Source organism: Phocoena phocoena, chromosome 16 (genome assembly GCF_963924675.1).
Source record: "Phocoena phocoena chromosome 16, mPhoPho1.1, whole genome shotgun sequence".
NCBI classification, from domain to species: domain Eukaryota; kingdom Metazoa; phylum Chordata; class Mammalia; order Artiodactyla; family Phocoenidae; genus Phocoena; species Phocoena phocoena.
In genome coordinates this window covers 19,566,040-19,581,706 of record NC_089234.1, presented here as the reverse complement: position 1 = coordinate 19,581,706, position 15,667 = coordinate 19,566,040, and the positions used below count along the sequence as shown (strand labels likewise).

General features: G+C 37.3%; 1 protein-coding gene across 3 annotated transcripts in view; it reads left to right on the top strand.

Moving 5' to 3' along the window:
• The window catches only part of MXI1 (MAX interactor 1, dimerization protein), a 102,572-nt gene that overhangs the window by 39,891 nt on the left and 47,014 nt on the right, over positions 1 to 15,667 (top strand). For 2 of the 3 annotated variants that reach the window (XM_065894195.1, XM_065894196.1), the window contains exon 3: positions 13,322 to 13,351. The exons of the other annotated variant lie outside the window; for it this stretch is intronic. In XM_065894195.1, coding sequence (XP_065750267.1) covers positions 13,322 to 13,351 — 30 coding nt within the window. The remainder of the gene's footprint in view (positions 1 to 13,321; positions 13,352 to 15,667) is intronic. 3 annotated transcript variants of the gene reach the window in all.

Genomic DNA, 15,667 nt, shown 5'->3' with positions numbered 1-15,667 from the left:
TGCTGAGAAATCAGCTGTTAACCTTATGGGAGTTCCCTTGTATGTTATTTGTTGTTTTTCCCTTGCTTCTTTCAATAATTTTTCTTTGTCTTTAAATTTTTGCCAGTTTGATTACTGTGTGTGTCAGCGTGTTTCTCCTTGGGTTTATCCTGTATGGGACTCTCTGCACTTCCTGGACTTGGGTGGCTATTTCCTTTCCCATATTAGGGAAGTTTTTGACTATAATCTCTTCAAATATTTTCTCTGGTCCCTTCTCTCTCTCTTCTCCTTCTGGGACCCCGATAATGCGAATGTTGTTATGTTTCATCTTTGTCCCAGAGGTCTCTTAGGCTGTCTTCATTTCTTTTCGTTCTTTTTTCTTTATTCTGTTCCACAGCAGTGAATTCCACCATTCTGTCTTCCAGGTCATTTATCCATTCTTCTGCCTCAGTTATTCTGCTATTGATTCCTTCTAGTGTACTTTTCATTTCAGTTATTGTATTGTTCATCTCTGTTTGTTTGTTCTTTAACTCTTCTAGGACTTTGTTAAACATTTCTTGCATCTACTTGATCTTTGCCTCCATTCTTTTTCTGAGGTCCTGGATCATCTTCACTATCATTATTCTGAATTCTTTTTCTGGAAGGTTGCCTATCTCCACTTCATTTAGTTGTTTTTCAGGGGGTTTATCTTGTTCCTTCATCTGGTACATAATCCTCTGCCTTTTCATCTTGTCTGTCTTTCTGTGAATGTGGTTTTTGTTCCACAGGCTGCAGGATTATAGTTTTTCTTGCTTCTGCTGTCTGCCCTGTGGTGGATGAGGCTATCTAAGAGGCTTGAGCAAGTTTCCTGATGGGAGGGACTGGTGGTGGGTAGAGCTGGCTGTTGGTCTGGTGGGCAGACCTCAATGAAACTTTAATCCACTTTTCTGCTGATGGGTGGCACTGGGTTCCCTTCCTGTTGGTTGTTTGGCTTGAGGCTACCCAACATTGAAGCCTACCAGGCACTTTGGTGGGGCTAATGGTGAACTCTGGGAGAGCTCCAGGAGTACTTCCCAGAACTTCTGCTGCCAGTGTCCTTGTCCTCATGGTGAGACACAGACACCCCGTGCCTCTATAGGAGACCCTCCAACACTAGCAGGTAGGTCTGGTTCAGTCTCCTACAGGGTCACTGCTCCTTCCCCTGGGTCCTGATGCACACACTACTTTGTGTGTGCCCTCCAAGAGTGGAGTCTCTGTTTCTCCCAGTCCTGTCAAAGTCCTGCAATCAAATCCCGCTAGCCTTCAAAGTCTGATTCTCTAGGAATTCCTGCTCCCGTTGCCGGACCCCCAGGCTGGGAAGCCTGACATGGGGCCCAGAACCTTCACTCCAGTGGGTGGCCTTCTGTGGTATAAGTGTTCTCCAGTTTGTGAGTCACCCACCCAGCAGTTATGGGATTTGATTTCATTGTGATTGTGCCCCTCCTACCATCTCATTGTGGCTTCTCCTTTGTCTTTGGATGTGAGGTATCTTTTTTGGTGAGTTCCAGTGTCTTCCTGTTGATGACTTTTCAGCAGTTACTTGTGATTCCGGTGCTCTCGCAAGAGAGAGTAAGCGCACGTCCTTCTACTCCGCCATCTTGAACCAATCTCTCTGGTTCATGCTTCTTATGTCCTAAGAAATATTTGCAAAATCCAAGATCACAAAATTTTCTCTTAAGTTTTCTATAGGTAATCCATTTAGATCTGAGATTCATTTAGAGTTAATTTTTTTAGAAGGTGTGAGGTAACAGTTGAAGTTCACGTTTTGGCAAATGGACCTCCAGTTGTTTCACTATCATTTATTGAAAGACATTTCTACATTGAATTGCCTTGGGATCTTTATAAAAAATGAAAGGACCATGTATGTGTGAATCTATTTTTGGACTCTATTCTTTTCCATTGATCTAAATATTTATCTTTACTAAAATACCACACTGTCTTAATTATTGCAGTTTTTCTAGTAAGTCATGAACTTAGGTAGCGTAAGCCTTCCAAATTGGTTCATCTTTTTCAAAAGTTCCTTTGAGTATTCTAGGTCTTTTTCATTTTCACATATATTATTGAAGCTGATTGTCACTTTCTACAACAAAGCCTACTAGAGTTTTGATTGGGATTGCATTGAATCTGTAGATTAATTTGGGGGAGACTTGACACATCTGAACAACATTTAATCTTTTGATGCATGAACATGGTATATCTCCCCATTCATTCAATTATTTAGATGTTTTTAAAATTCAGTATTTTGTAGTTTTTCAGAGTGTGGGTAATACACATACTTCATTAAATTAGTTAATATTTGTTAAAGTAGTTAATATTCTTTGATGCTATTGTAAATAGCAATTGAATTTTGTATATTGACCTTGTAAATCTACTTTGCTAAACTCACTTATTAGTTCTAGTAATTTGTATATTAGGATTTTCTAAATAGACACTAAATGATGTTTACGTTAAAGATATTTTTACTTTTTCCTTGCCTTTCTGTATGATATTTATTTTTCGTGCCTTGTTTCATTGGCTAGGACCTCTAGCACAGTGGCTGAATAGAAGCTGATGAGAGTGAACATCCTTGCCTTGCTTCTGATATTGGGAAAACATATTCTTTCACCATTGATATGACAACTATAGATTTTTTTGTAGATGCCTTTTAACAAGTTGAGGAAATTCCTTTATTTCCTAATTTGCTGAAAGTTTTTATCATGAATGAATGCATGAATTTTGTCAAATGCTTTTTCTACATCTATTGAGATTATACTGTGGTTTTTCTTTTTTATTCTGTTAATATGGTTAATTACACTGATTTCATTTTTTTGAACCTTAAACTAATCTTGCATTCCTGGAATAAACCCTATTTGGTCATGGTGTATTTTACAATACTCACGCTAACATCTCTAGTTAGTACAGACTCCACAAGTTTAAGGGTGCAGTCCCCAACATGACTGCCCTCACTACAGTTGCCAGATGCAAGTTTAAGAGTCCCCAGGCCACCCACGTTTATGACCAACTGACTGCAAATTTAGGTGTTCCCACAATCCCCTCAGGTTCAATAGTTCACTAGAACTACTCATGAAACTCAGGAAAGTGGTATACTTACGATTACAGGTTTTATTATAAATAATACAAATCATGACCAGCCAAATGAAGAGATGCATAGGGTGAGGTCCTGGAGAATCCTGGGCATGGAGCTTCTGTGTCCTCTCCATGTACTATCAGGATACATTACCCTGCTGGCAGATTGATGTGTTCACCAACCAGGAAGCTCACCTGAACCTTGGATTCTAGAGTTTTTATTTCCATATCATTATGTAATCACCGTTGATTGAATCATTCACCATGTGATTGAACTCTCTAGTGACCCTCCTCTCGCCAGAGGTTGGCTGGTATCAGTTGCTCAAAGCCTGAATCCTCTAATTATATGGCTGGTCTTTCTGGCATGACCAGTCCAATTTAAGTCATCTCCCTAGCGTAAACTCAAGAGTGGTCCAAGAGCCCACCATGAATAACAGAGACACTCCTATAACTGAGGAAATTCCAAGGTGTCTGAAGCTCTGTCCCAGGAAATTGGGACAAAGACCAGACAAGTTTTTTATTGTAAAACTGATAGTTTCTATAAATTTGCTAATATTTTCTCAAGAATTTTTGTGTCTGTGTTCTTGAGGGAATAGTAGTCTGTGGTTTTGTTTTGTTTTGTTTTTCAATGTAAGTTCTTTGTCAGGTTTTGGTATCAGGGTAATACTGGCCTCAAAATGAATTGGGAAATATTTCCATTTCCTTTATATTTTGAAATATGTTCTGTAGAATTAGTATTATTTATTCCCTAAATGCTTGGTAAAATTTGCCAATGAATACTTCTGGGCCTGGAGTTTTTTTGTGGGCAGGTTGTTTTTTGTTGTTGTTGTTGTTCTCGCTAATTTCTTCCTTGCTCTTATGGCACCATGACTTTTTTTTTTAACATCTTTATTGGAGTATAATTGCTTTACAATGGTGTGTTAGTTTCTGCTTTATAACAAAGGGAATCAGTTATACATATACACATTTTCCCATATCTCTTCCCTCCTGTGTCTCCCTCCCTCCCACCCTTCCTATCCCACCCCTCTAGGCAGTCACACACCACCTAGCTGATCTCCTTGTGCTACGCGGCTGCTTCCCACTAGCTATCCACTTTACTCTTGGTAGTGTATATATGTCCATGCCACTCTCTCACCTCGTCACAGCCTCCCCCTCCCCCTCCCCATATCCTCAAGTCCATGCTCTAGTAGGTCCGTGTCTTTATTTCTGTCTTACCCCTAGGTTCTTCATGACCTTTTTTTTTTTTTCCCGTAGATTCCATATATATGTGTTAGCATACGGTATTTGTTTTTCTCCTTCTGACTTACTTCACTCTATATGACAGACTCTAGGTCCATCCACCTCACCACAAATAACTCAATTTCATTTCTTTTTATGGCTGAGTAATATTCCATTGTATATATGTGCCACATCTTCTTTATCCATTCATCTGTTGATGGACACTTAGGTTACTTCCATGTCCTGGCTATTGTAAATAGAGCTGCAGTGAACATTTTGGTACATGACTCTTTTTGAATTATGGTTTTCTCAGGATATATGCCCAGTAGTGGGATCGCTGGATCGTATTGTAGTTCTATTTGTAGTTTTTTAAGGAACCTCCATGCTGTTCTCCATAGTGGTTGTATCAATTTACATTCCCACCAACAGTGCAAGAGTGTTCCTTTTTCTCCATACCCTCTCCAGCATTTATTGTTTCTAGATTTTTTGATGATGGCCATTCTGACTGGTGTGAGATGATATCTCATTGTAGTTTTGATTTGCATTTCTCTAACGATTAATGATGTTGAGCATTCTTTCATGTGTTTGTTGGCAATCTGTATATCTTCTTTGGAGAAATGTCTATTTAGGTCTTCTGTTTGTGGGCAGGTTTTTGATTATGAATGCAATTTCTGTAATAGATGCAAGGCTGACACTAACTCTATTTCTTCTTGAGTTAGTTTTGATAATTTGTATCTTTCAAGAAATTTGTCCATTTCATCTACATGTTGAATTTATTGGCATAAAGCTGTTCATAATATTCTCTTATCATCCTTTTAATGTGTGTAGTATCTGTAGTGATGTGCTCTCTTTTGTCCCTGATATTAGTTTTTTTTTGTGTGTTGGTAATTTTTGCCTTTTTTCTGCATCAGTTTTTGAAAAGTTTATGCATTTTACTGGGTTTTTTTTAAAGTCAACTTTTGGTTTTATTGATACTCTCTGTTGTTTCCTGTCTTCTATTTTGTTTATTCCTGTTCTTGGCTTTATTATTTCTTCCTCTACTTCAGAGTTTCTCAACCCCAGCACTATTGACATTTTGGGCCAGATAATTCTGTTTTGAGCATCATTGGATGTTTCGCAGCATCCCTGGCCTCTCCTCACAAAACACCAGTAGTGTCCCCCTGGTGTGATAACCAAAAATGTCTCCAGATGTGGCCAAATATCTTCTGGTGGGAAAAATAGCCCACACAGTTGAGATCCATTGCCCACCTTCTTTTGGTTTAGTTTGCTTTTTTTCTACCTTCTAAAGGTGGAAGGCATTGATTTTGGACTCCATCACTGCCCCCTACCCCAACATAAGGATTTAAAGCTAGAAATATTTTTCTCTAAACACTGCTTTAGCTGCATGCCATGTTTGAAATGTTGTATTTCTTTATCATCCAGCTGAAGATACTTTGTGATTTGTTCTTTAACTTGTGACTTCTTATTTCCTTTTCTATTTCATTGGGCTTAATTTGCTCTTCTTTTTGTAGCTTCTCAAGGTGAAAGTTAGACCACAGATTTTTAACTTTGTTTTTTATACTAATAGAAGAATTTAAAGCTAAACATTTCTAAGTACTGCTTTAGATACATCCAACAAATTTTGACATGTGTTTTCATTATCATTCAGTTCAGAATATTTTTCTGATTTCTCTGTCATTTGTTCTTTGATTTGTTGCTTATTTTCCAAATATTGCTATTTTCCTAGTTACCTTATTGTTACTGATTTCTAATTCCATTGTGCTTAGAGAACTTACTCTGTATGGTTTTTTTTTTTGGCTGTGTCGGGTCTTCGTTTCTGTGCTAGAGCTTTCTCTAGTTGTGGCAAGCGGTGGCCACTCTTCATAGCGGTGCACGGGCCTCTCACTATCGCAGCCTCTCTTGTTGTGGAGCACAGGCTCCAGACGCGCAGGCTCAGCAGTTGTGGCTCACGGGCCTAGTTGCTCCGTGGCATGTTGGCTCTTCCCAGACCAGGGCTCGAACCCATGTCCCCTGCATTAGCAGGCAGATTCTCAGCCACTGCGCCACCAGGGAAGCCCTCTGTATGATTTTAGTACTTAAATTTATTGAAAATTATGCTTTACAAAGTGCATAACTTAGGGACGTTTATGTAATATATCAAAAGATTTACCAGAGACAAATTAGAGTGTTTGCTGTATTTGAAATAAGAATTGATTTTTACTGAATTTGATTCATGTGTAATTTTTTCTTTTTTTCTTGTTTATTGAAAATGTACGTACAGAAAAGTGTATAAATCCTAAGTGTATAGCTCGATGAATTTTCACAAAGGTGAAGAAATAAAATATTATAGACTTACTGTCAACCCTACCTGAGGTAACTACAGTCTTCTTTTGATACCATTAGTTTTGCCAGTTTTTAACTTTATACGAATGGGGTTATGCAGTGTGTATTTTTGTATCTGCCATTTTTCATTCAGCACTATGTTGAAATTTTGAAAATTCATCCATGTTATTGCATAATAGTTCATTCTCAGGGCTCTATAGTATTACATTATATCAATATGAATGTTCCACAATTTATTCATCCATCCTACTATTAATGGACATTTGAATTTCCAGTTTTGGGCTAGTATGAAAAGAATGTGTATTCTCTTGTATGTCCTTTGGTGAGCATATTTATGTATATTAGTTTGGTGTATGCCTCTGAGGGGAAATGCTGAATCATAAGGTATGCATATATTCAGCTTTGATAGTAAGTTTTAAGAAAAACTTATTAATTGTAGTTATTGTTATGCCTCCTGTTTAGACACTTGCTTTTTTGTGGTCTTAGTTATTGTGGTGGGGTTTTTTTGTTATTGTTATGGAAGAAGTAGTACGTTTCTTATGAGGCATTTTTCCTAAAAGTGTGCAGTATTCAAGTTTTAATGTCTTTAATGTTTTTTTAAATATGTACTTGTGATAGAAGTAAATGTACAAAACTACTTCTTTGAAAGAATTACTTTATTGGCAATAAGCATGATTTTCTTTTATTACAGTGTTCTTCAAACTTTATTGACCACTTTTTTATATACCACTAGCAGCAAAAAAATTCTGTATACCTAATATATTTGCATGTGTTGATAATTGTATACATGTATCACTGTACTAATATTTTATAAATATAGAATAAAGTTTAAGAAGAAGAATAAACATAAATAGAAGTTTCACTATTCAACCAATTCTTTTTCAACCCCTTTAGGTATATACTTCAGAGACCCCCTGCTCTAATAAAGCTGAAGTTTAAGCTTTAGGATACAGTTAGAAAATATTCATTTAGCGTCATAGAATGTGTTCTTTTCATTGTGTGGAGGACAACATCCACTAGGCACTTTAGGATTAGAAAATAAGTGAAATGAAAATGTTAACAAATTAGGGGTTGGCTCATTAATCCAACAAAGATAGAAGTCTTTTCTTTTGTTGGAAGAGAATATTAATTCTGGGAACAGGGGCTTTTATTTTCCTTCCATGGTGGTACTACTCTTGAGCCAAATGGTACAATTTTGTGCACTTTCAATTCTACGCTTCATTTCATTGACTGCCACCAAACTGCACCCTAAAGAATTAAAAGTTTACGTATTAGAGCAGTGTTGTAGTCAGTGAAAAATCACAGATTTGGTTGAGATAATGACTCCCACTCAAGCAGAGAATACGTTAGCATGTCTCTTAAAGGGATAGTATTTGCGAAAAAGATTACCTGTGATTTGATGATAAAATGATAGAAATGTCTTTTACCCCTGTCCTTGGAAGTTGTTAAGCATTCATAGTAAGAGTGTCTGAAAGGAAGACAGTTCATAGTGTTTGTTCTCAGAGGTGTATTTTTGTTTGGAGAAGAAAAGTGTGCTAACCAGATGGATTATTCAGAACATCTCAGCTTTATAGGGAATTTATCATAATGGGTTATTTTAATGGCATATTATTGGAAGGGCTTGGTCAGGCACATAGGCTCAGGGAAGCAAAGAGGTTGTTTCTGAGTGTGCTAGGATGTGATGTGTTCAACTTCTCTGTTTGCCAGCACTGTTTGGATCGTTATTTTCTGCGTGTACGTATAATTAGACGTCATACCTTAAATCTTATACTGTCCTCACAGCCGACTAAATGATTAAAAGACCTGTCTTTTCCTTCAGTTTCTTTTTTAATCATTATGGTTGGTTGTTTGTTTCCAGGCTAATTCCAAGTGTTACTAAGAACCTCTCAATTTGTTGCCCCATGTAGTATGTTTAACATTGTTTTAGGTAGTATATTTTCAGTCTTGTTAAAAATAATAAGAATATTTACAGTGGCTAACATTTACTGAATACTTACTAGGTGCTGATGCTTTTACATTATTCTCTAATTCTCACAGTAACCCAGCCAAGACATGTGGTATTATTCTAGTTTTACAAACGAGAAAACTGTTAATTAGAGAGGTTAAATAATTTGTTCAAAGTTCCACAGCTAATGTGAGTGATAGGGCTAATATTTAAACTCAGGGCTTTTTTCCATTTTTGTTCTCTGGTTTTGCTTTGGACTTCACAACTCTGCTTGTTTGCTTGTGCTATATCCTTTCCACTTGGAATGTCTTCTCCCTACTAGGTCTGGTTTCTAGTAGTAGCAAATGTACTCATCATGTAAGCTGCAGACCAAATGTCCCCTTTTCTAAAGCCCCATTTTCTGATAGCCCCATTTGTAAGTAAACTCTGCATCCTTTAAACTCCCACAACACTTTGTACCTTTCTTAATATATTTGTTTTGCCTTGAGTTATAATTATTCCTGTAAATGTCTTAACCTACCAGCTAGAGACTGTCTCTGATTCCTTGCAGCTTAAGACAATTTTGAACATTGAAGATATGCAGTATTTGTTGACTTGATATTAGAGGCAAAAAAGTCATCAAAGTAGGAGTAAACGCTACTGATGCATTTTTTAAAAATTGGAAGAATATGGCAATATGATAAAGATTAGTACATATGTGATCATTTTTGCTTCTTGGTATTTGGAAATTTTGTTAAATTTTACTAGTGGTATAACTAGATATGGCATACATTTTCTGGTTTGGTGGAAAAGTTCATATACTTAGCTATCATTTTATATTTTTTAAGAAGATAATAAAGAAAAATCTGAGAGAGGTGGGAAGAACCTGCTGTTTTAATTTTGTTCACAGCAGTGGTTCAGATTATGTTCTTTTGGTGTTAGCTTTGATAGTAGGCTCAATATAATGCTGGAATTCAGCAATTGGTTATCTTTGGATATATATCTTTTTTTTTTTTTTTTGCGGTACGTGGGCCTCTCACTGCTGTGGCCTCTCCCGTTGCGGAACACAGGCTCCGGACGCACAGGCTCAGCGGCCATGGCTCACGGGCCCAGCCGCTCCGCCGCGCGTGGGATCCTCCTAAACTGGGGCACGAACCTGCGTCCTCTGCATCGGCAGGCGGACTGCCAACCACTGCGCCACCAGGGAAGCCCGGATATATATCTTTTGCATTTAATGCCATATGTGGAATGCCAAACTGTTTGAAATAAGTATACGGTGCATAGTCATTGTCTCTCTAAATAGATTATTTCCATTTATTACTTACTGTAGTATTTTTTTTTTCTCTACTTCTCTCTTTCTTTTAAATTAATTAATTTTTAAATTTTTTGGCTGCATTGGGTCTTCGTTGGGCTTTCTCTAGTTGCGGCGAAGGGGAGGCTACTCTTCGTTGCAGTGTGCAGGCTTCTCATTGCAGTGGCTTCTCTTGTGGAGCATGAGCTCTAGGTACACGGGCTTCAGTAGTTGTGGCACTCGGGCTCAGTAGTTGTGGCTCATGGGCTCTAGAGCACAGGCTCAGTAGTTGTGGCACATGGGCTTAGTTACTCCAAGGCATGTGGGATCTTCCTGGACCAGGGCTCGAACCCATGTCCCCTGCATTCGTAGGCGGATTCTTAACGAGTGCGCCACCAGGGAAGTCCCCTTAGTATAGTATTTCATTGTTTTTGTTTTACTTGTTCTGAGTTTTCTTCTCAGATTAAGGCAATTAAACCAAAACTTACTAAGAGGGGGTGGGTGGGATATTTTATTATTGATTACACGTTCAAATTTTGGACAATATTTTTTTGCTTTAAATCTCTTTCAAATACACCTTTTTCCTCTTCTAACTTATTGATTTACTTTGACATTTCATTCAAACAACAAAGAACTTAAACCTTTTTATAAATATATGTGGTAGAGATTTGGTTGTAATTTATTGAGTTTTGAAGTCTGAGTCTGTGTTATACTAAAAATGCTGTGTTTTTATTGTTTCTCCCATCTGAGTCATACATATCCTTGCCATTAATTTGTCTGAACTCTTAAAGCATCCTGAGATTTTTTTTTACATCTCGAGAGAGAGAGAGAGATGTCCTCTTATTAAGATAATCTCTTGAAAATGAACATCAAACTACAATGAGGTATCACCTCACACCATTCAGGATGGCCATCATCAAAATATCTACAAACAGGGGCTTCCCTGGTGGCGCAGTGGTTGAGGGTCCGCCTGCCGATGCAGGGGACACGGGTTCGTGCCCCGGTCCGGGAGGATCCCACATGCCACGGAGTGGCTGGGCCCGTGAGCCGTGGCTGCTGGGCCTGTGCATCCGGAGCCTGTGCTCCGCAATGGGAGAGGCCACAATGATGAGAGGCCCGCGTACCGCAAAAAAAGAAAAAAATCTACAAACAGTAAATGTTGGAGAGGGTGTGGAGAAAAGGGAACCCTCTTGCACTGTTGGTGGGAATGTAAATTGATACAGCCACTATGGAGAAGAGTATGGAGGCTCCTTAAAAAACTAAAAATAGAACTACCATACAACCCAGTAATCCCACTACTGGGCATATACCCTGAGAAAACCACAATTCAAAAAGAGTCATATACCACAGTGTTCATTGCAGCTCTATTTACAATAGCCAGGACATGGAAGCAACCTAAGTGTCCATCGACAGGTGAATGGATAAAGAATATGTGGTATATATATATACAATGGAATATTACTCAGCCATAAAAAGAAACGAAATTGAGTTATTTGTAGTGAAGTGGATGGAACTAGAGTCTGTCATATAGAGTGAAGTAAGTCAGAAAGAGGAAAACAAATACCATATGCTAACACATATATTAGGACTCTAAAAAAAAAAAAATGGTTCTGAAGAACCTAGGGGCAGGACAGGAATGAAGATGCAGACGTAGAGAATGGACTTGAGGACACGCGGAGGGGGAAGGGGAAGCTGGGACAAAGTGAGAGAGTGGCGTGGACATATATGCACTACCAAATGTAAAATAGATAGCTAATGGGAAGCAGCCACATAGCTCAGGGAGATCAGCTCGGTGCTTTGTGACCACCTAGAGGGGTGGGATAGGGAGGGTAGGAGGGAGACGCAAGAGGGAGGAGATATGGGGATATATGTATATGTAGAGCTGATTTGCTTTTTTATAAAGCAGAAACTAACACACCATTGTAAAGCAATTATACTCCACTAAAGCTGTTTAAGAAAAAATGAACATCAGTCTTTTTCATCCTGTGTCACTTGGACCTTATGAAACTGCTAAGAAAGCAAAAGGTGGACAGTAGACAGTAATTCAAAGAAGGCTTTTGGCTCTTGAACTAAGACAGTGGGTAAAATTTCCACAAATTATGGGACTGACAAAAATATTGTTAAAATTTAGAAATTTGATTATTAAATATCCATTAAAATAATAAATCAGATTAAAGTAATCAGTAATATAATAATCTGAAGGCTTTTGACATTAACCAGAATATATTAAATGCTTAAAGTTTCAGTTCTGATGACAGGAACTTAAATTTTCCTTTATAAAATTCCATTATTGTTGATGCCAAACTATTGTAAAAATAATACGTTTAGTCAAGAGAACTGAGTATAACATAATTCTAATAGTAGCTAACTTTAGGTAGAGTTTGTTATATTTTGATGTTCAACATAAATTTGTTTATTCCTCATAACAATCATATGAGGCAAGTACTGTTATTTTTCCTATTTCGTAGATGAGAAAACTGAGTACAGAGAAATGAAGGGACTTTTAAAAGGCCACACAATATTTGAACCCAGTCAGTCAGGCCTTAGCGTCTGTGCCCTTAACCTCTCTTCAGTATTGCTTGTCACTGAGTGGTTAAGAACTTGGGGTTTGGAGTAACAAAGACGTGGGCTTAACTCATGGCTGCAACTTATATTCTTGGGACAAGAGCATGTCTCTTTACCTCTCTGAGCCTCAGTATTCTTGTTTATAAAATGAGGGTTGTTTGGAGGATAAAATGAGGTAATGTATGTTAACTGTTTAGCAGACACTCAGCTTGTTCAATAGATGGTAAGTATTATTGTAACAAATACTAATAAGTAAAATGAAAAAAGTCACAAACAGAAGACTTTGTTAGCATTTTGAGGTGTATCCGCCCAGTCTTTTAAACATGTGTTTTTTATTTTATTAATATATTTTCTTCTGTTCATGTTATTTTTTTCCCTTGTATAACTTTTTTTGGTTTATGTTTCACATTCAAGGAAAGAAGGCTTGAATTTGTCTGTATCACTTAGCAATAAGACAAGCCTGTTTCAGCTTCTGTGGTGGCCAAAACTTTTTCTCTCCCTATGTTTAGGAGTAGGTAAGTGGAGATAGAAGAGGACACGGAAGTACATATACCTTTTTTTTAAACAAAAAAATGGGATTATGTTTGAATTAAAATTTCTAATATGATATCTACAAATCAGTAAAACATAGGACCCTAGAAGTAGGCAAGAAAATACTTGCTAGTATCAATTTTATCAAAAATGACAATGAGATCCTAATTTCAAAATATTTAGAGTTGTTAACTGAAAACAGTATACCTGAATGAACAGTCTTAATGAACATAGACTATTTCTTCTTGATGAGTGAGATAGATCGAAGTCTGACCATGTATTGCATTGTTAAATAAATTAACTGGGTGAATTTATTTAGCAGTACCTAAACTAATCCCCCTTTCTATAGCCTCAGCAACAAAACATGGCTAATACTCTTTTTTTCCCCCTTTTTTCCTCCCTTTTAGGTCTACACACAATGAGCTGGAAAAGAATCGGTGAGTCAGTGATGGGGCGCAGCTTTCATATATGTTAAAAAGCAAACTCAACATTTGACCTGTGAAAATATATTGCATATGTAGTTATAACTTTTCTACATGTGTAACATATCATGGTTCTGATATATGTGTATTCTCTCCAAAAAGTAGTCCACTTACACTATCTAAACTGGAAGACATAAATATACTCTGAGTTTATTTGAATTTTGAGTTTATGTTGAGCGTTCTTTATTTCTGTCTCAACGGGTTAATTGTGATAGGCTCATGGCTTAAATATGGTCTTGCTAAAGGATTAGGTTTCTGTAATGTAGCTAATAACTATTATGGCAAATTGTAGGATATTGAATTTCTTTTTCTTTGCAGTTCATTCATTCATGCATTCAACAAATCTTTATCTTGCACCATCTATATGTCAGTGCCAGGCAGGCGTAATGCTTTACATAGTAAATACAAGAATGTGTAAGGCAGTTTCTGACCTTAAGGAATTTATAGCTTCCTGGGAGAGAAAGATAAGTAATTAAAATACTGTATAGTGTGGTAAGTATGATGATACTGTATAGTGTGGTAAGTATGATGATGGAGAAGCAGAGGATGCTGAAAGATCAATTTTGAAGGTCACCTGATTCTCTCTTGAGGGAGTCTTAGAAGGCTTTCCAGAGGATAGTGAGCACTGTTTGTTGAGGAGACTGCAAGAGGTTCAGTATGAGTATAAAAGATGGTAGCATGAGGCAAGCCAGGCCAGATGTTGACAATTATGCTGAAGAGTTTGGACTTTTTCTGAGAGCAGTAAGCAGTTGAATGATTTTAAAGTGGGTTGTCATATGATCATATTTGGGTTTTGGAAAGATCACTTTGGCTACAGTATAAAGAATTGGCTGATTGGCAGAAGGGATCTCAGAGACAAGAAAACTCTTTGGAGGCCATTGGAAGCCTCCAAGGTAAGAGATGATGGTAGCCATTGGAGATAGAAGTAGACAGAATAAAGAAATAGTATGGAATATAATCAATAGAAATTGGTGATTAGTTGGCTATGGAAGGTTAAGTTTTAGATTATATTATCATTTACTAAAAAAAGGAATATAGGAAAGGACAAGTTTGGGGGAGAAGATGAGGATTGAATGACTAAATGTTCTCTTTTTGGTATGAAGGTTAAAGTAATAAGCAACAAACTGGAATTGTTTATATTAGCCGTTTTTTAAATTATATAAGATTCAGATGTACAGCACTGTAATTCGACATCTGTGTGCACTAAAAAGTGATCACCATGCAGTTGACCCCCTTCATCCACTGCACCCTGCCCCACAACCTCCTTCCCCTCTGGTAACCGGTAATCTGTTCTCTGTATCTATAGGTTTGTTTGTTTTGTTTTGTTTTGTTTTTTTAGATTCCACGGACAAGTGAAATCATAGGTATTTGTCTTTCTCTGTGTGGCTTATTTCACTTAGCATATACCTTCAAGGTCCATTCATGTTGTCACAAATGGCAGAATTTCATTCTTTTTTACGGCTGAGTAGGATTCCCTCGTGTGCATGTATGTGTGTGTGTGTGTGTGTGTGTGTGTGTGTGTGTGTGTGTATACACACATACGTACACATGCCACATCATCCATCAATCCATTGATAGACACTTAGGTTATTTCCATATCTTTACTACTGTAGATAATGGTGCAATGAACATAGGGGTGCATATATCTTTTCAAATCACTGTTTTCCTGTTCTTTGGATAAATACCCAGAAGTAGAATAGCTGGGTGTACCACCCATTTTTGACATACAAGATCTCTATGACCTTCAACTTTTTGTCCTGCTCTTTTTTAAATAGCAGGGCCCTTACATATTGACTAACCTAACTGCCTCACTGCAGATAAATTTAAATATCAAATCCTCTTGAAGAGGCTTAGCATTTTCCTCCAGGCTGACTTAGTGGCTTTTACCACTTTATTTGCACAATGCTCTGTTCATATCTCCTACTGTAAAACTTAATCAGGTCGTCTTATAATTATCTGTTTATATGTCTCTTTCTGCCAAATGACTATGACTACCTCAAAGGTAGGGATTCTGTTTTGTTCAGTTTTGTATTCTTGGTGTCTAGCATTTGATGCATGTATAGTAGATGGTAGCTTTAATACTGAATGAAGGATAAAACTGGAGCAAAGTTCAGTGGTCTAGTCAAAAATGTTTTGCTAGTTTGAGGCAAAGCAGTTCGGCAGGAAATGTTTTAAAGAGTCTTTTCTGTCTTATATTTCTAGTATATTAAAGGAAGTATCTGGCTAGTTTAAACATAGCAAAAGGACTAAGAAATAACAGCTTTGAAGATA